General features: G+C 37.6%; 1 protein-coding gene across 5 annotated transcripts in view; it reads left to right on the top strand.

Moving 5' to 3' along the window:
• The window catches only part of Sv (paired box protein shaven), a 243,395-nt gene that overhangs the window by 52,468 nt on the left and 169,185 nt on the right, over positions 1 to 21,742 (top strand). For all 5 annotated transcript variants that reach the window (XM_076817033.1, XM_076817032.1, XM_076817035.1 and 2 more), the window contains exon 2: positions 3,621 to 3,899. In XM_076817033.1, coding sequence (XP_076673148.1) covers positions 3,725 to 3,899 — 175 coding nt within the window. In that variant the 5' untranslated portion in view covers positions 3,621 to 3,724. The remainder of the gene's footprint in view (positions 1 to 3,620; positions 3,900 to 21,742) is intronic.

Raw genomic sequence — 21,742 nt, 5'->3', positions numbered from 1 at the left:
AAGCAATTATCATTCAGAAATAGAATTTCCGAATTGACGTCAAAACTCAAGAAGCATCGATTATTAGAAAGGAGGAAATTGATGGAAAAGTGTGACTGGGCCATTTCTCAGTGACAAAACTTGTGCCAATGTCAGCTTCTACTTTCAAACGGTGAGACTGCAAAAGAAATTCAAGAAAACAATGGAACGCCAACTGTTTTTTGCCACATACTCTCAAAACAGGTCCACAGTTAGGAATCGTTAGAGATCAACTTCATGTGACATAGTGAAACAAGACTAAATATTAAACGAACAAAGCAGAAGACCACGTGGACTGCGTTTCGCGAGACCTGAGAAATCCACAACTGTTTGTAATAACACTCCCCATCAGCCGAAGATCTCGACCACACGCAACATCTTTTCCCTCTGTCTATGCAAATACAGTTCCCGCGCTAGTCGAAGCTCGTTCCCTTCTCAGGCTTTCGTCATCTAGCGCCGACAGTTAAGTTCGGTAGTCTCTAAAGAGTGGTCGAACAGGGGGTTAGTTAGTAAAGCGCGCGGCTGTTCAGGACTGCCATAAACAATGGTTTTAGCGAGTGCGTATACACAACGCGCCACCCGGGTACGGGCCGACTCCCACGGTTACAGACGGAACAGAGTCTCCTCCGAACGACTCCGCGCAGCTCGGTCTTTACGTGTAGTTTGCCCGTCGACGACTCACCCACTTTGCTTTATTTAAGGCCGTTCGAGTCTTGCACCGACCGCGCGTTGCCTCCTTTCTCCCTCTGTCGAACGATCGTCCAGCTTTTACCTGACGTTTACTCGGCGTTCTAGCTACATTCCAGGGTCCATTAGGAGGGCCCGCGTTGGTAGCACGAGCCCCCCTTTGACTACCCGAATGAGTGTACAGTCGAGAGAGAAGGTTACCGGTCTTCATGGCTACGAGCTAAACAATCATCCTCGTCCTCATTTCCGATAAGTTCCTGCTTTTTTGCTACCCTTGGAGAGCGGCTCTGGCATCGCTGCGCTTTGCCTTCTTGCCAGATCACCGTACAGTTTTGACGGTTCCCTTTTCTTCTTTCTTCGAGCTAGACCGGGAAGAACGATGATCACACCGTTCTCCGTTTAGATGGTTAGCGTTATCCTCGACTCCGCTACGGGTTGTCGCGTCTTTTCTTTTCACGATGCTGCTTCGAACGTTGAGGGAACTGAAGTAGGCCGAACTTCGGCTAATCGAAGTGAACGAAGGATTTTTGAAGCTTGAATGACGCTGTATAGCCAGACCTTACGGCTTGGACCAAGAGATCCGGGAAATTCCCGCGAACGCGGCGGAAGACGGGAGCTGCTTCTTGTTTCATGGATGACCGACGAACGTTCAATGACAATTGGCTTATGCGAGAATGCCACGCCAGAAAGATTTTACGCCATGCCTTGAAGATGTTGCTGCTCTTATTTACTCAAACCTTATTGATAATTTATTAATACCGTTTAGTAAATCGCTACCAGATGAATTGAAGGCACTTCGGGGATTGAATTACAGATTAAATGCAAGTTTTCGCCAAGTTTTTGTCATCGCTACATAGTCCTATTATCCTTGTGTAGAGTGTTACACTGCCGACTAAGTAGGTTGCTTGTTGTTCACAATGTCAACAGAACAACTTTCTACATACACGTGTACGTAAAGAAGTAATATTTATTTTAAACTTGACTTAAATTAATTGATGAATCAGTTAGTTGCTCTCTCTCTCTGCGGTTCCTTGTTGCTACTTACCTACCTCTACTCCAACTTTTTGTATTCATATGTTGACCTAGACTTGGCATCGTAATTTGTCTTTAGTAGCTTCTATACTCCATAGTAGGTATAGGAAGATGAACGTTCTGAAGCAGAATGCTCCATATCATCAGTAGGTATGTGAGACGAAACTCTTGATGCCTGTTTAGTGCTTATACAGCGCAGTAAAAGTTAAGAAACGAGTATAATCATGGAAATGATTGAAGATTTCAGGGAATAAAAAATCGAAATAAGGTTATTATCAGACGGTGATGAAAAGCAATAAATGGACGAGGGCTATTTATTATATGTGTTCACCACATCTTCTTGGAAAAGTGATTAATACGTTGCAACTATAAAATACTAGGTGGAAGATGGTGAAGCATTTATCATTGTAACACTCGCTAAAGGAAGTCTAGTCTTCAGCCTGGTAATACAGCGAAGTACGGAAAACTCTGTATACCTTTATAGACGTTTGCCCAGGAGTACAAACAATTACAGAGCATAAAGGGCTAAAACTTGTAATCCTCATGCTAAATACAAAATATGTTTCTAATCACGCATACATCGAGAAGCCCCTATCATCTTCTTCAACTTATGAAATTTGAATTGGACGAGTAGCACTGGTCAAAAGTCCAACCCCTGTTTCCTGAAACACCGAATCACCGCTTGGAACCTGTTCCATGAGAACCGTTTCCAGTCTCTTGGCTGAAAGCCGCTAGGAAAGTAACTCTCCAGCCGGGCTGAAATCTCGGGCTGGATCCACATCTAGGTCGGGATCTGGATGTATATCGATGGCAGCAGGGGCGAAATGACGCTTCATTCATCCTTTCATTCATCCAGGAATCACTAGTGGCTAGCGGGCCTCTCCGCGCCGGCCTTCTTGGGCGTAATAAGCAAAAAAGATCAGGCCGCCAGGCTATTACGTGGAAAGGCACGAAGAAATCATCTACCGCGGGCGTAAAAAGCGTGGCAAAGGCAATTCTACCGCGGTTGAACCGCCGGGACTTATTTTTCTGCCACTCTGCACGCCCGCGACACGGTGCCTTTCGTCGATTGCTACTAGATGCCCGGCATTGTCTACGCTATTCTTGCGCCGTTCATCCGCCCAGGTGGGAGGGAGTCGCCAATCGAAACTGTGTTACCATTTTCAAGAGAGAATCTAGCAGTCACTTGCACCTGCACTGCCCGTAATCAAGGGGAAAAAGGAAGCACCACGGGGCGTACGCTTCGCGCTCGGCATTTTCTTCACGGGCATTTTGCTTCTTTGCACCCCGGAATCTTTGTTCTCCGCGCTGCTGATCGTGCCTTGCGTTCGAACTCATTGCTCGGATCGGGTTGCATGAAATGCAGAGGGAATCTTGCCTCGCATCTTCATATTTTGTTTAAAAAAATTCATTTTCGTTGATGAATACTGGTTGATAATCCCCGGAACTAGCTAAGTGTTCGAAGTACATCAGGAGATACTTACCTTCAAATATGGAACGAAACGAACTACGAACAATTGATTTTTCTGCAGAAGTCAAACACCTAAAGCTTCTACATTCCCCTATGTAGGTATTAGAAACATGGAACAAGGAGAAGTCTAAAATGTCTACGTGGAAGCTACAATTCTTCTTCAACGCTAGTTAGTGTTGGATGACTAAGCAAAAGCAATACTTCACATTTTAGACAATTTAATACCACTTTTATCATATTGCGCGTGAAAATTAATTTCACGAGTTACACTCACTGTATATATTACTACTTAATTAACCTAGCCCATGCCCAATCTTGGTATTCCTTGAGACTGGTGATATCTCCTACTTCTTTCTTAAATAGAACTTATCCGTGAATTTGTCTTCTATATTATCTAACGTCTACGTTTCAGAAGGAGACGAGGGGTTGAGCAGACGCCTCGTCCAGATCGACAAGGTGTTGTCCGAGGCGGAGGAGGGTGGCGGAAGACGAGGGTTGGAAGGAGGGTGGCGTGCTATGATCAGCATGGAGCTTCCGGCACACACGACACAGCATGGTGCTCTTCACCTGGGGGTCGGTGTCGGGGTCAACCCAGGTGACCCAGCCGGAAGTGCCCTGACCGCCATTCATCCGCATCCTCAGGACCCCCTAGCCCTCCACCATCATAATCATGGAGCTACAACACCCGGAGGTATGCACGAGGAGTCCAAGAACAAACGTATGTTTCTTCTTACGAATCCATTGTCCGTTTTTTTATTTTAAAATAAAAACAATGTCGCAGGGAACAGTCGCGCGGAACGAAAGCTAAGCAATTTGAATATATTGCAGTAGTTATAAATCCAGTTTAGATAGGTACTTACAGAGTACCACATTACATAAAGACTTTTTTCTGCGACTATAGATGTACTTAGCTTTATGCACCTGTAGTTGAATCTGTTTGGTGCTACAGAATTACTTTAATTATTTATTCGATTGTTAGTTTTTTGACTCTCGATTATTCAAATATTTAGTTAGAAGTACTAGTGCTTAGCGTAAGCCATTTTTTTTATTAAACAAACAAATGTTCCATCGACTTATCGGATTAAATTCTTCGTGGAAGATAAAAGAATTGGCTGATCAATGCTATCGGAATTTAATACGACTGTAACATCTTCATTCCTTGTTATTTGTTACCGGAGCAAACGAGTTTTGACACTTGTCGCAAGGGATGTCCGATCGATGTTTTGTCGCAGTAATTGGACGTCTTCTTGTCCGCGTTGGCGAGTCGATGTCCACAGAGAAAAAAGTACCCACGAGTAATGCCGACACTTGTATACTGGTTCTTCACTTGCCACTGCGTATCAACACGCTCCTAGGCATTCCTGAAATTGCTTCCTACACTTCTTTCACTGGATAGAAATCCCAAATTATCTTTGCAGACAGGCGTGTCCATATGATATTCAAATTTTTCAGAATATATAAAATATTCTTTCTACAACAAAAGCTGTCAGATAAAATTATACTATATTATTATAAGTTTTTAAACGAATTCAAAAAGGAGGTGGTTATAGATTCGACCCGTATGTATTTTGTGTTTGTCATCGCATAACTCCTCAGCATATGGACCGATTTTGATAATCTTTTTTTATTCGAAAGAGAGCAGTGGTCCCATCCTACACTGCGTCAATATTGGCCCAATATTTTGCCAGTTCTGGTTAATAATGAAGACTATTGTCACCTAATTATTATTATGTTATGTACGTACACGGATATCTCCTAAGCATACTGTGCCAATATATATAAAACTAAAAAGACAAGAAATATAAAAATTAAAAAAAAAAATAAACCGACTTCAAAAAAATAAAAAATAATTTAATCCTTTATTTAATCTACGACTGTCATATTTTTTAAGTCGGCGTCTCATTATTGGCACTGTGTAAATCTGGCGTCGACTTAAAAAATATAATACTCGTAAATTAAATAAGGGATTATTAAATTATTTTTTACTTTTTAGTGCATCTTTATTTTTTGGATGTCGGTTTTAATTTTTTTTTAAATTTTTATTTAATCCTTTTGACGACCATGATACCTATTTTGAATGAATATTTCTGACATTACATTAATGTCCATCTAAATGCGCACGGTGATTTTTCGTATTTCTGTTTAGTTGAGTCAAATTTCAAAGGTGACAAAGTGTAGAGAGTGTGTCAATGCACTTGGACTTGTTCATTCCGGTACAGAGTGATGCACTGTACCATAAGCGAACATTCCTAAGTAGAATACGATCCACGCCATACAGACTATGCATCTTTCTCCCTTGAGGATAGGAATACGTGTATAGTAAAGAGGAATGTTGTATGGATTTTACTTCTTTTGCAAATACTTCACTACGCTTGCCATGTGTGCAGTCGTTTTTGCGAAAGTGCAGCCATTATAAACTGAGCCTATCAGAAAGAAAACACCACGATCGGATTCTTGGCAACCACCGATAATTACCATATACACAGTGGGCAGAGGCAGCATTGGAGGCACAACGATACATTTTTCGCCGTCGCTGAAGCGATGCAGCGACAGCTAATAACACGGTCATATTTTTCATGTAATCTCAAGCCAATAGGAATGTTGCACCGGCAAAAAGGTTGAGGCACGTGCTTCGCGGAAAGGCCGCGATAAATCTTCGTCCGCGCCGGCCGACGCTTCTGTTACGATCATGTCCGATGATGGTGCCATCACGTTCGCTGAGTCAACTTGGAATTCCGGAATATGTACTTACTTCGATCGAACTTCTGGTGTCCGGGCTCCGAGACTGCCCCGCGTAAAATCGGCAATCCTTTCCGCCATTGCGTAAGGACGAAGGAACTTGGCAGAGGAAACTTTACGATCGGAGTTATCCATCTTCTAAAAGACGAATAGATCCACTTTCAGAAATGATTTGTCAATTCGGTAGACACTAGGGATGATTTACGGTGCAATTGTCTACTCCACAGTGCAGTGCAGTCCGTCAAAGAAAATTTGATCGGTTGAGTTCATAGATTTATTAGTTTCATGAAGCATAATTCTTTTCTGCTTGGACGGGGAGGAAGAAAAATAGAAACGCAATGTTTTAAGGGGTTATAGGTACCTAGTCAAGCGACCGAAAAGAGGCGAATGTTTGTGAATTTTTTTTGAAAAAGCGGAAGCATATATTTTTACAAAACTTTTTGCGTTTCAAAGAGCAACATTTATAGAACATTTGGTAATTTTTTCGTAGAAAAATAATTACGTTTATAATAAAATAACAAGCGACATCCAAGAAGCATTTTTAAAAATTTGGTTTCGCGGTGAGCACTACCATTTGGAACCAGATTATCTAAAATCAAAAAACAAAAAAGATTTCGTTAGTATATTAATGTATCCTCAGGTTGTCGGAGAGAATTTTCCGAAATATTAAGTTAAAACAACATGGCAGCTATTTAAATTTGAAATCCTGATTTTTCCCTGCAAAAATTACGCGAAAAAATCAGGATTTCAAATTTAAATAGCTGCCATGTTGTTTTAACTTAATATTTTGGAAAATTCTCTCCGACAACCTGAGGATACATTAATATACTAACGAAATCTTTTTTGTTTTTTGATTTTAGATAATCTGGTTACGAATGGCAGTGCTCACCGCGAAAGCAAATTTTTAAAAATGCTTCTTGGATGTCGCTTGTTATTTTATTATAAACTTAAATATTTTTGTACGAAAAAATTACCAAATGTTCTTTAAATGTTGCTCTTTGAAACGCAAAAAGTTTTGTAAAAATATATGCTTCCGCTTTTTCAAAAAAATTCACAAACATTCGCCTCGTTTCGGCCGCCTAACTAGGTATAACCCTCTAATGAATCACATTGTAGGTCTTGATGAATTATTTAGGGTACACTTTTTATAACTGTCCACTCATTTTCGAAACAAATGATGTTAAAGACGTCTTATGGGAATACGAGAATATTTGACATGTGAATGTAACAATAAGTATATGTTTCGATCATAGATACAATCATAGATTGTTTGACTAAAAACTACAAAATAGACAGGTTCGAAGTTTTTAGTTACAGATTGTCCGTGATACGTATTTATAACTTGATTCTTCTTTATTTCTTAATGATCTACAATCATGCTCATTTTTTCTCGGACACGTGTTTGTATTACTAGAAGCTTGATGATGTTAGATGCCTCATCGCAACGCCAGAGAAATAGCTTCTATGGTATTTCATTCGTTCTTTTATTTGTATTAAAATATTTATAAACTATTTGTATGGCCAGAGAGTTAAAGCAATTAATCGTTGCCTTGGAGGAAATACCATCTGCAGGTAAAATTTCTTCATTAAATTGTAATGATAGGCTAGTTTCACATTACCGTGATATCATTAAGACTATACTCTCTACCAGTGCTTATCGGTGCATCGATATCGACTTAATTGAATCTTACCCTTGCGGGACATCAGTTCAGACGATGCGCACCGATACTTCATCAAAGACCGCCAGAATAAGAGCCGCGTGAAAGGCCTCCTTGTTCCGTACGGAACAATTGAGTTAGCTGAAGTTGCTCCGAGTTTCGTGGCAATGATCTCTTCGAGAACATGTACACGTATACACGGTGGTACTTACTGCTTAGGTAATATTCACCTACTGGCAGTTGAAAGAGGCTTCGAGTCGAGTTGTAAAATTTCGAATAGCGTTGATTATGAAATTAGAAAGTAATTGGTAACCGGTAAAAGCGTAACATACTTTTAAGGAGCATGTAAGTTGACATCCTACGCATCTGTAGAAAATGGCAGTTTTTAATATTCCATGTCAATTATGAAATTCTGGAATGAATTATAGAATCGTGATAAACTTTGATCGAATCCCGGTGTAAAGGAATATGGTCCTTGATGATTCATGTTGAAATTGTTTCTATTATGTATTTAGGGTAAACGCACCAATAAATGAACGCTAAAGGCTAATGAATGAACACTTTTATAAAATTATGTTCGCAGCGAGATTGATTCCACGTGCCGCAAAAATTGTTTGGATATGAAGCAAGAAATTAAAAGAAGTTTCTAATTAATTAGTTGCATATTTTAATAACTTATTTTACTCGTTTTAATATAAATTCACTTGTACATGTTCATTTACTGGTACATCTACCCTACATCACATTATTTATAAATAAAAAATTTACAGTGTATACGAAAGCAGTGAAAAATATTTAATGTCATCTACCAGTCTTCAGTTAATTGACTCCGTACTGTAAGAATAAAATAATAACTGGACGTAAGAATATTGTTTGAATAGTGCGTATATCATATATAAATATAATTATACATTAGGGCGGAGCGGAAAATTTAAATTTGAATTTTCGCCTATATAGTATCGCTCCGCCTTATTATATATACCTGGTCCTTTGAAAACGTTTACTGAGTAACGAAAACAATCACAGGTACTCAATCTTCACACTTGCTGTATTTAATATTAGTAAAACAACAAAATCCTCTCTTCTACGTTACAACATAATGCTGTATGATAATAACGCATATTCTGTAATGAGAGACCATTATTAATTACTCTCCCCATTATAGCACTTCTCAGTTGAGTACCTACTACTAATCCCTGAAAATAGAATTAATTTTGCTGCGGTAACAAACCTGTAATGGTTCCTCTAACAATAAGTGATAACTTGTACATGGCTCATTTTTTTTTTAAATATTTTTGTACGATTTTACGTGTAATATAATTATTGTGAAGAATGGGCCTGTCGTGAGGGGTCTCATGAGGTTAGTGGATCGTTCCTTGGCTCCGCCTCGGAATAGTTATCTACCCAACACACCGCTATTAATGTTTCGTGTGAGTGACATAAGATAGCATGCTAGCCAATAAATGATACTCTTAGCAAATCACGTGCGTAACAAAGGATGAAGAAAATATTCCAACCAATAAAACTTATATTCCATTCAGGCCCATTTTTGTCGCCACCCGACTGTACTTTCTGATCTTTTAGATAATTCTATAGAGCACAAGAGTTAAGAGATGAAGTGTTGTTGAATTTATTCATTATTCTGAATAGATCACATACACGCGGTCAATTCTGCGAATGCTGCCTCTGTACATACACGTACAAGCGTGCATACGAAGGACTACGTGGAGCAGTAGTTCTCCGGAAACAGTGATCAGAACGTGGACACTCGCCGTGGTCGAGTCGCGTACAGCTATATAGTCGTTCCGGAGGTTGAAAGGGAGTGATGCTGGTTAAGGAAGATGAAAGGCTGCCGCCGTGGCAGCAGCCACTAAAGCGGCATGAGCCGAAGTAAACGAGGGAAAGGGAGAAAGAGAGAAAGGGAAAGAGGGAGAGAAAGAGGAGGAGATCCAGGAGGGGTCGTTAAATCTAATGATATCAAGTATTTGACAGAAAGAGCCGCGATCAGTTCGGAGACCCCACACGCGTGTGCCAACTCGCGTTTCGGTCTCCATTCGCATGATGATGAGTCCCACCGCGATGGAATGACTTTGCAATGATTCCGATGACTTTCCCTGTCCCTCCCATTACTTCACACAGCCGCGCGGTGCTGACGTTAAAGGTAAACGGAAATTCGGGGCTGGTTTTTCACGTATATTATGCGAATTTTGGCTGAGCTGCTGTTATTATCGAGGATTAATTTATCGTTGAATTAACCGTGATTCAAAGTTTATGAATGTGCTTAACATTTAAGGGACCATATATAAGTACTTAATTCTTCACAACTGTGTTCTGAGATAACTGATTGTTATTAAAAAAAGTTAGTTTAATTCAACGTGTAAATATTGTAAGTGACGCCTCATAGATCTAATAGTTTTTCTTTTATATTTCGAAGAACACATGTTTTGGTTTTTTATTGTTAGATCAGCTCGTTTCATACAACTAGATACTCGCCCTCGTTCTTTGGCTTATTCAACGTATATTCCAGGACGAAATAAATACGAATTGCACGACATTAAGGGGTTATACCTAGTCAGGCGGCCGCAAAGAAGCGAATATTTGTGAATTTTTTTAGAAGAAGCGGAAGCATATATTTTTACAAAACTTTTTTCGTTTCAAAGAGCAACATTTATAGAACATTTGGTAATTTTTTCGTAGAAAAATATTTATGTTTATAATAAAATAACAAGCGACATCCAAGAAGCATTTTTAAAAATTTGGTTTTGCGGTGAGCACTGCCATTTGGAACCAGATTATCTAAAATCAAAAAACAAAAAAGATTTCGTTAGTATATTAATGTATCCTCTGATTAACGGAGGGAATTTCCGAAAGATTAATTTAAAATAAAATGGCGGCTATTTAAAGTTGAAGTCCTGATTTTTGCACGAAAAAATCACGCGAAAAAATCAGGACTTCAACTTTAAATAGCCGCCATTTTATTTTAAATTAATATTTCGGAAATTCCTTCAGTTAATCAGAGGATACATTAATATACTAACGAAATCTTTTTTGTTTTTTAATTTTAGATAATCTGGTTCCAAATGGCAGTGCTCACCGCAAAACCAAATTTTTAAAAAGGTTTCTTGGATGTCGTGTGTTACTTTCTGATAAACGTAAATATTTTTCTACGAAAAAATTACCAAATGTTCTTTAAATGTTGCTCTTTGAAACGCAAAAAGTTTTGTAAAATATATGCTTCTGTTTCGTCAAAAAAAATTCACAAATATTCGCCTCTTTTTTGTCGCCTGACTAGGTATAACCCCTTAAAAGCAAATTTTCTTTTGTATTGTAGAGTCGCTGAATGCCCCTTGACATGACGTATAATTATTTAAAAGTTAATATCGTTAACATATCATATAGATTATTTACTCCTGTTAATATAATAGAGACTCGTTGTTTCTGAAGTTGACCTGAAATGATTTTCATTTATTTAGAGATGGAATATTTAAAGACTAAAGAGAATCTATTTTGAATTTCATTCGCATTCTACCTTTCGTTTGATTCCTCGCTTTCGTTTTCAAAACGTTTTCTATTGTAACTATTCTACATTTTTGCAACTTCAATTATTTAAACAATAGCAAGTTTCAGTTGAGTAGATCCAAACAGAATATCAGGGTTGATCTTCGTGTCAATTCATAAGTATATCTATATGCAGTTATTCCAAGGGCAATTATTAAATTATCAATGTTCCAATCGCAGTCAGAGGCGCTCCTGTTAATCATCCTTTGACCGATTACTTATTTATTTAATGACATTCAGTGTCCCGCGATGCGTTCCCATCAACTAGTCGATATATCAGGCAATTGTATCGGGGCCGGTACTAATTGCATTTGCTGACATTAATGTTAATCAAACCTAAACCATTGTTAATGGAATTCTAAATATTTGTCGTCTCACGCTGAGCCACGTCCGGCTATTCGAATTAAATTGATCACGAAGGACCACCTCGGGGCATTGTACCTGTATCTCAATCGTCAGAGATCGATATCGTTAGTCCCGCGGTCGATGACGAGTGCCAAGTAAGATCGACTCGATAGTGACGGACAATGCCCATATTTCACTGTCAATCGATAATCCTTGGGTTTCCTGAATTCTTCAATTCCTTGCCCTATTTATACGGAGAATCATCACCGTACGATCGTAATATCTTTGCGCAATAAAATTGTACGTACCAACTCGTTTCATTCAGTCAATCAATAACGTATTCTCCTTCCTTATTTACACACGTTTGGAAATTTGTAGATACTATTATTGTCAAATGAATTTTCTTTTAAAAGTAAAAATCTGAGGTTGCTGTAACCCACTGACAGGCTTCGCATCTCTTAATTTTATTCCACCAAAATAACCTTGGAATTCCCGGGAAAGCTCATAATTATTTGTACTTAAAACTTTTACGATATTTGGGTGTCACTTAAGCAGGAAACTTTTTATTAAGAAACTATATAGTAGTACACTTAATTCCTACAAGTAACTTTTATCACTATTTTACATTTCACTTTCTCGTCAAATTTTTTATTCCTTAAACTAACATATTCTTGCAACTTTTATTTTGAGGGTAATGGAAGCTTCTTTTATCGTTCATTTTTATATTATACAAAGAAGAAAACTTAATACTTATTTTTAGACAATTTAGAAGTTAGTTTAAGTATTGCCACTCCATTCAAAATATTGAATAATTTTAAATTAACCCCTTGCTTGACTGTCTCGAAACGGTGGCGAGCTTATATGGCACACTCATGTCGACCAGTCCTTTACGTTCACATACGTGCATATGACTTGGTAGATATTGCATATTCTTTGTTATGCTTGTATTTTTATTTCTACATACGTATAATTAGGTTGCACAAGCAATACAGTTGATCGAGTACGTCCAGTGAAAAATGGAGATAGTGAATTGAGCCATGAACCACCCGAATAATTCACGAAGAAAAAAATAGGCATTTTGTATACATTTTTTTACATTTTAGTGGACTGGCGAGGGGTTAAAGTATTACTATATTAGAAACTAACTGTGAAAATTCGACAAATAAAGCGTAGTTGTTTGTAATTTATAAATGGATCTGTTTAAAAACTACCAAGTACCTACCCCAAGTTTATCAAATTTAACGTGTGGGACATAAACGCCTCAGTGGGCTTCGTTATTAATTTATAGAAAATATCAGTGACTAAGGATATTCCGTAAGTTTCTTTCTATAGAATCGATATACATATAATACATATATTATGACATAAACAGGTAACAGTACATAGTTATTTGTTCAGAAGCTGGGTTTGAAGCATCTTGTTTACGAGATAGAAAATACAATTCAACAAGGAACACGCGGATCTTCCTCGTGACTTTTATACTCTAAAATCATAAGTAATTTTTCAAAAGGGCATATTTCCATTTTTGATCTTAAAGCAAATCTTAATGGCATCGCCTTAATAATGTTAAATTGCATCCCCCAGTGGCACGAAACACTACAAAATAGGTTTAATTCCTTTTTGAAAAATTCAAATGAAAGTAAATGCTTCGTACAAAAGGTCTTATTTCTAAGTTTGTTTGATGACATAGTGAAATGATTTCTTAGTCGGAAACAAAACGGACATATTTCCTATACTCATCTAGGAAATTCTACTGAATTCGGAACAAAAGGAACTTACTTCCATAGAGTTAACCAAACTGAAATTTAAATATGTACCCACTGCAATGGTACCTTTAGAATTAAATGTGGCAAAATAAAGTAAACATAAACCTTGTATTATATTTTGAAAATGACAGAAAAGATAGTGCAAGTTCTTAATAGTGGAGGAAGTAATGATACATAGATAGATTTGGCTCATTTCCAAATTGTTTCATACAAAAGGGCTTATTTCGTATAGTTGCCATCAAAAGGGCTTATTAAATGTTTTTTTTTTTTAAATAAATATTAAAACCAGCGGCCGTAGCCGTGATGGAGACACCGGTTCTCGTTAGATCACCGAAGTAAAGCATCACGGGGCGGGTACTAGGGAAAGATGGGTGACCGAACCTTTCTCCCGGTGCACCGCTGCTGCTGGGACCCGAAGGAGAGAGAGGAGAAGAAAAAGATAAAAAAGGACGACGATACTTATATAGTTCCGTTGGGAATATTATAATAAAGCGGTAGGCTTTGAAACGCCATCCTGTTTAACAGGAAAACAAAAATACAAATACAAAAAATAACTATTAAAACAATGCCGCTAAATTTAAAACATTACCGCTATATCGGATGGAAGAATAAAATGTACGTGAACTAAGAAAAATGATTATTTTCAATAAACGTAGGTATCACAATTTGCGGTCATTCAAAATTATTTCCACGTGGAAATGTGCCCCTCTGAAAAATCACTGTATAATAGCACAGTGAAAACGTTTAAAGCATGAAAAGAGAGAAGCCGTCAACGAATTGGAAAATAGTACCTTTTCAGCTTTAACGGCGTTTTTCACCAACGCAATTTGTATCAAACGTTTCGACGTGCAATACCTACCCATGAAGTACCTATGTATACCGACACCGAACGAGCATTAATGACCGAACGGTGCTCTCAACTACACGCAAGGAAAAAAGTAAAAGTTCGCGGAAACGCAGCCGACCAGAGTATAAATTGGGTTCCTGTGCTCTGCAGCTATTTCTTTCTTTTTTTTTTTTGTGTGTTTTTCGATTTTCTCGCGCCGACTACCGAGCGACAATGTTTTAATTGCGACTGGAGAACACGCCGGCCGACTGCATCGGCGGAGTCGGCAATGGTCGATCAGGCTTCGATTATCTCTAATGGCGCGTGGTTATCCAGTTGCATTAATTTGTAATTAATACTTGGGTGTACGCAGAGACCGCCGCGAACGGCTCGCGTAATGCCACGGAGAATTATATGCTTTACTAACCTTACGATGCTATCATTTCGCCTCGCGGAGACCGCCGTCCTGTTTTGCCGCGATTTTGTAATCTTGTCCAGTCGATCGGCTCCCCGCTCCACGACAGTCTGGAAAATGTTCATCGTCGATTGGAGTTGTGCATGTTGGGCGAGTTAAAAATTGATCGTTTGTACAGAATATACTGCGTTTCAGGCATTGGGAAATCCAAATCCAGGTCTATTGTTTGTTCGACAATTCCATTACTAATTAATCGGAACTGACCATCGATAAATTCCTTCTTTCTGACGTCGAATCTCTTACAAAAGTATCTGCCACATACAGTCGCATGGAAAAGTAAGTTGACAGTCTTTAAAGTCGCATAACTTTTTTAAAATTGGTCCAAACGACTTGAGTTTTTTTTTAAAAGCTAGCGGAATTAGTTTTCTGGGTAAGGTGTTTCGTCGTTTTCAAAAAAAAAATTGCAACTGGTCGGAATAGCGCTGAAAATAGTGAAGGTCGTTTTTTTCAATTTTTTTCTGAGCCTGTAATGAAAATTCAAAAAATCCGTTTGTAGATTGAAGTAAATTGTACACTTGCTGAAAATTTCATGTAAATCGGTTAACGTTGCTCTGAGCTACACACGTTTAAAGATCGCTGAATAAGGTCGAAAAGCGCAAAATTCCCGAAATCAGCGATTTTAACGGTAACCGATTTTGATGAAATTTTCAGCATATATACAGCTTACTTAAATCTACAAACGGTTTTTTTGAAAATTCAAAAAAATTGAAATTGGTAGGAATAGCAAAAAAATAGTAAAGGTCTGGGTTAGGTTGTTTTTTTCATGAAAATTTTTAATGAAAATTCATTACAGGCTCCGAAAAAAGTTGGAAAAAACGACCTAACCCAGACCTGTACTATTTTTTTTGCTATTCCTACCATTTACAATTTTTTTCAAAACGACGAAACACATCACCTGGAAAACTAATTCCGCTAGCTTCTAAAAAAAAACTGAAGTCGTTTGGACCAATTTTAAAAAAGTTATGCAGTTTTAAAGAGTGTCAACTTACTTTCCGTTGCGACTGTATAATATTAATTTTGAAGTTGTTGCCGAACAGAAACAGATTTTCGTGTCTTCGCTGCGTTTTTTGAGATACCGTCTATCAGTGGTTTCAGCGTAGTATTTGCTACAAATGGGAGCACGAAATTTCCGGAGTTAAGGTAGGTTTACACCTGACTAGTGACTCGGCCGAGTCATCGGTCTGCTACTCGGCCGAGTGAAAATCTTGCTCGCCGGATTACTCGAGTACTAGATATGCGTCCAGACTGGGCGAGTGCTCGGCTCAGTGAGCTCACTCGGCCGAACACTCGTCAGGTGTAAACTCAGCATTACAGAGCTGAATTTCGCTTGCCACGTAAACGCGATCGTCTCGAAAAATAATGTAATAATATAATTATTATTAAGTTGTATTTCTTAATTTTTATAATAAAGACATTTGTTAAAAATAATCCCAATGAAAATGAAGCTCGGGAAAGCCTCCAAAATATTCGTATGGTTAAAAATAATAAATATAAATCTAGAAGCTCATAAATACATTTCTCAGGAAGGCGATATGTGAACATTTTCAAGATTCCCATCTTTGCTTCTCTTGTTTTCTTCCACTCGCGATTGAAAATCATTAGATTTCAACAGTTTTAACCTGCCGTACATGAAACATAAACGATTTCTTTTATCTCATGCTAATTATTTGTTAGAAACAAAAATATCAATTGCCATTGAATTGAGAACGAGTTTGATTTTGGTAGGCTAAGTAAGTGAAGTACATTTCTTCCTCTTTGAATTTGAATTCTTAACTCCTTAACTACCCAATTAAATAAGGCACTATGGATAAAAAAAGAACCATATTTTTTCTGTTGTTTGGAGAGCTCTGTGCAAGGCGATCGTTCAGGAAACGGAAATTTGTTAAAAACATTTAAATTTCTAGAAAATATAAACACAAGAAAGTATATTAATATTAAACGCGGAATAGGTATTACGTTTATCATTATCGAGAATATAAAATTGACCTACTAATCGTCGTAATATTATGCGGGTATTTTCAGGGAATCTCGAAGTGAAAGTTGTATTACGTAGGTGGGTGTTAAGGGGTTAAGAACATTTCCTGTTTTTACACTTCTGTGTGGAATAGTAACTTAGAGTGTCACATGCGAAAACGTTCTTTATAGTCTGACGTTTAAGGGGTCATTCTACTTTGATCGGCGGAAATATTAAGTTATTTCTAAAGATTTTTTTCTCAGTAAATACAACTTATAATGACATAAATCTTTTTGGTATTTATTGCGCCACTCTTATATTATACAAAAATTTTTTTTTAGAAATTTAATTTGTTTTAATGTTTTTTTTTACAGCGTCAATATGTCACCTAAAAAAAAGGTATATAATATATGTTCGTGGCGCAGAAGATTTCCCGGCTCAGGCTTATCTGAAGCAAAAAATTCGAAAAGATTCTTAATCTGTATGAGAGTCGCTATCGCCCGTAACTCAATCAACAATTTTTGTTGAACAGTAACAAAGTGGCGCCGGTTTGAAGAAAAAAACTTTGACGAAACACCTAAAAGGATGTTTTCTCGGGTGTTCCCCGAGAAAAATCGCGGTTATTTTTCGACAAAAATTGTTAATTGAGTACGGGTGATAGTGACACTCATACAGATTAAGAATCTTTTCGACTTTTTTTATTTCAGATAAGCCTAAGCCGGGGAATCACCTGCGCCACGAACATACCTGTTTTTTTTGTGCCATATTGACGCTGTAAAAAAGCACTTAAAACAAATTTAAAAAATTCTCTTTAATTATTTTTTGTATAATATAAGCGTAGCTTAATAACGTCCAAAAAGATTTGTTTCATTATATGTCGTATTTATTCTGAAAAAAATCTTTAAAAATAGCTTAATTTTTCCGCCGATCAAAGTAGAATGGCCGCTTTAAGACTGGAAATTTCATTATCCTCATGTTTTCTTTCCTAGGGTATGGTACTTTTTACACCATTACTGTTAACTTTTGTTGTGCAGAATATAGTACCTAATATAAAGCGACCAAATTAGGCGAATTCCCTTTATATGTTTTTAACTTAAGTAAGGTTTTTTCTTCGTTTTTCTGTGTGTTGCTATTGCCTGCTTAAAACGAGGGAGAAGTTACTCTTCTGCATGGTTAAGAGTATCCAATTCCTTGTTCTCTTTTACAAAGTCTATTCACACTTCACAATTTTTGTAATCCTGCAGGTCAGTTCTACAATTAGTAAAGAGTCTTTACTCATAAGCTTTCCAACCATTTCATCCAGATCGTTTTTTAAATAAAAACCTTATCTCTGTGAGCAAATATATCCTCAGAATTACATAATCAATTAAATTGTTATTCATACACTTCAATACTGCATTCCAATTGCATTTTCCTAGTTAAAGCCTATTTTCGATAGATTCATTATTGAAATTTATCAAGCATTTTTCTCTAATAAGTTCTAAGTCGTCGTAAGTCCATTACATTACTGAAATATTCTGGTGATTTCTCTGAGTATTTATTCTCTTTTTATCAGTTTCCATGTTATAAAAGGTGTCGCCAAAACAGGGATCACTGACACCAGGATTGAAATATTCATTTTTGTCCCTGAACATTAATTTCATATGGAACGAAACTGTCCGCCTCTATGAAGGAACGCGACAATGAATGCACGCAGCGAAACCAGCCGCTGGAACTTCCCTTTGAAATCAACAAGTTCATTTCACAAGTTACACCGAAGATGTAAAGTTTCTCGCACTTTGTTCGCTCAAATGAGAAATTAGCATTACACTGACAATCATGTAACTTCTACCTTACGTAACAAAATACTGGAAATATTGATGAAATCTAATGCGTCTCGCATTTAAAATGCAGACTGTTGTAAATCACGTTTCCAATTAATCAATATCAAATCTGTATGAACAAAAGTGAAATGAGGAACAAGACGGATACAGTGGCATTCGTTTCTGTTTAACAAGGTAGCTACTAGAAAGGCAGTTACACCTTTTTGTATTAGATATAAAATAATCACAATTCAGTGAGTTATGACCATTTGGCCCAGTAATATTTCTCTGGTAGACGGGCAAACGAGTACCGTAAACTGGGGTGACTTTTCCCGCCGGGGTGACTTTGCCCACTTTTTTTACACTGACTAAAAAATTACCATATGATTGAATTCGCTACTGTTTTTTTTTTCGTTTGACCTTGGAGAAATTATTGCTATCGATTACAAAACACCATATGTTCTAATTACTTCACAATAAAATGAAATAAAGTTTCTACGAAAAGTGGGCAATGTCACCCCAACGCGGGCAAAGTCACCCCAGTTTACGGTAAGTCAGAATTCTTAGTTTTGCAGGAAGAGCCTTAGAATATTTGAAGTGCTATGCACGATCAGGTATTAAAGTTTGGAAAAGAATATTCATAACATATGCCTCGTCCCACTGGACTTTCAAAATATACTTCATAATCGAAGAAAAATAACAAAATTGGAATTCAATTCCAATTCAACGAAGGAAATTCAATTTTCAACTTCGATTGGCAAAAACGAACAAAAAGGAGATTATTTAGCTTGAAGGGAGACATTATTTTCTTCGTCGTATTCATCGACATAACTCAACTTATACCGTTTTTCAAAAAAGTGATATTGGCTGATACTACAACCTACTGGAGAATGTTAGCGTACGTAAAATTTCACTTTGTGCATACTATCGACTATTTTTTTTTGGCCCGGGTGCTCGGGCACCTACTGATGTTATTTCAGCCGAAAATGATCGATAGTCGAAAGAGGATCGGCTGTAAAATTGGAATTACAGCTGGGACTATTCGAATAATTTAATAATTATTCCTCTATACAAAATGCTCGTATTCTCATGCTGTTCCTTATGAAGCTTGTTAGTTCCCATTTTTGCTTTTTCTTATATGTTGATATTATGACTGTCCAGTCGTTGTTTTCAGAAATTCCGTTCTGAATTCGGCGTACTGAGGGCATTCTTCTAATATATGCTTCGTGAATTCTGGCAAATTTTTGTTGCACATAGCGCACTTTATGCTTTCGTCTATTATATATGCTCGAATACATCAGTATTTCAATACTTAAATATTCGAATAGTATTTGAATAGTTGGATATTCGAATAGTATTCGAATAGTTGGATATTCGAATAGTATTCGAATAGTTGGATATTCGAATAGTATTCGAATAGTTGGATATTCGAATAGTATTCGAATAGTTGGATATTCGAATAGTATTCGAATAGTTGGATATTCGAATAGTATTCGAATACTTAAATATTCGGATAGTATTCGATTAGTTGGATATTAGAATAGTATTCGAATACTTAAATATTCGGATAGTATTCGATTAGTTGGATATTCGAATAGTATTCGAATAGTTGGATATTCGAATAGTATTCGAATAGTTGGATATTCGAATAGTATTCGAATAGTATTCGAATAGTTGGATATTCGAATTATATTCACCAAATAATGGAGCAACTGAAGTATTCGAATTAACTAACTGATTTACTCGGGTATGTCATGGATACTCGAGTAGCCGGGTAATTTCTGTCTACCTGGGAGCCGAGTAATTTTTGTCTACCGGGGTACCCGGGTACCCGGCGGGTCGGGTAGTAACAGCTCTGCTATCGACTTTCTGTCAATGTCTTAAATGCTTTAGATTTCTATGGGACTGCGCCTATTAGGTAACATCTCATCAACTCGGCAAAACATTTATATCGCAGACGGTGCTCGATTTACCTATACCATTTAGCCAGGGGGAAATGAATAGCTACCCGCCTTACGTCTTACACAAGCGTTTAACAGCCGTCAGCTTTAATCGAAAGCAGGGAATCACACATACCGTGATAGAAGAATGCGAAGGAATTCCTTATTCTCCTGGATCCCGCAATCTCCTTTTAATGGCCCAAGAAGAGCATGCCAAGGTCTCGTTTCCCATTGTAACAACCCCGTAACAGAGTGACTGACAGCACGTAATATTTCGCTGGGCCCGTCTGCGTTCGTCTTTAGTTGGAAAACGTTCGGGGTGAGATAGCGGCGGGTTATTTATGGGGTTAAATAAAGGAACACAGCGCGATGCCGCGATACCAGCCACCATTACAAATAGGCTGCATCTCGCTGCTGCAGCCTGCTATCGTTCCTTGTTGCAAGTCGTCATGATGTGCAACGTGCAACATTAGAAGCCGATCTTTTTGCGGATGCGGATGCCCGCGAGACGCTTTTGAACTTCGACGCGTTCGTTGATCGGCTACGTATTGACCGTCGATCGGCGAGCCAAGACGGAATACCTTGGATATTCCTTTCAGAAAGAACGTCCAATTGGTAGTTAGGGCGCATCGCCGTTTTATTGCTGATACTTTTTAACGCCACTCGACTTGGATCCTTGTCACATCGGACTGGGCGAGTCGGTTGTGCTCTGAATTGAACGGAGTTCGATATCGACGTGTTCCAGCTGTCACTTCTCTTCCTCATCGAGCAGTTCGATACCTTCAAGAGAATATTCAATGCTTGCGAAAACGATTTACTGCTTACTCGCGTTCAGTTACACACTATACTCTACATTTGTTTTGCTGCAAGTAAAGCACCTCTTTGAAGTTATTTTATCTCTGGAACGTAGTACACAGTCTGCATCATCTGTTACATGAAAGTGCTAGTCACAGTAGAGATAGTTAACTTTCGACTGGTTGGAATGAAAGAAAATTACCTGTACCGTTTCTTTAAAATAGAATGCTCCATGGAATATAACAACCTTCTACCTGTTACTTTGGGAATTTCTGTAAATATAGTAAACAAGTATGAAATTAAGATAAATAAGTAACAATTTTGTACGTAGATTATACTATTTACAATTGCGTAAGGAATTAGAGCAACAAATACATCTAAAGTTGCTTGTATTACATAAATAGAGCCCCCAGTATTATTATATAAATTTGTTTTATTCATTCTGGATTCTCTAATTACTTTAGGTTGATGTTGAACTAAAATTCAGCTCGTCCTAGTATAATTGCAGAGCGTTCATATCTATACAATGGGGAAGTGGAGACGTCCAGTATGCGATCAGACATACATCGTTATTTGAACATTGCACTTTACATAAATTAATTAGCATCTACCAATTACCACGAGTAAATAAATTATGTTAATGTTGAATAGAGTATTGCCTACATGTGTATTATTC

This window comes from Andrena cerasifolii, chromosome 7, assembly GCF_050908995.1.
Source record: "Andrena cerasifolii isolate SP2316 chromosome 7, iyAndCera1_principal, whole genome shotgun sequence".
Classification (NCBI taxonomy): domain Eukaryota; kingdom Metazoa; phylum Arthropoda; class Insecta; order Hymenoptera; family Andrenidae; genus Andrena; species Andrena cerasifolii.
Note: the sequence above shows the minus strand (reverse complement) of the source record. Positions and strands in the feature narration are given on the sequence as shown.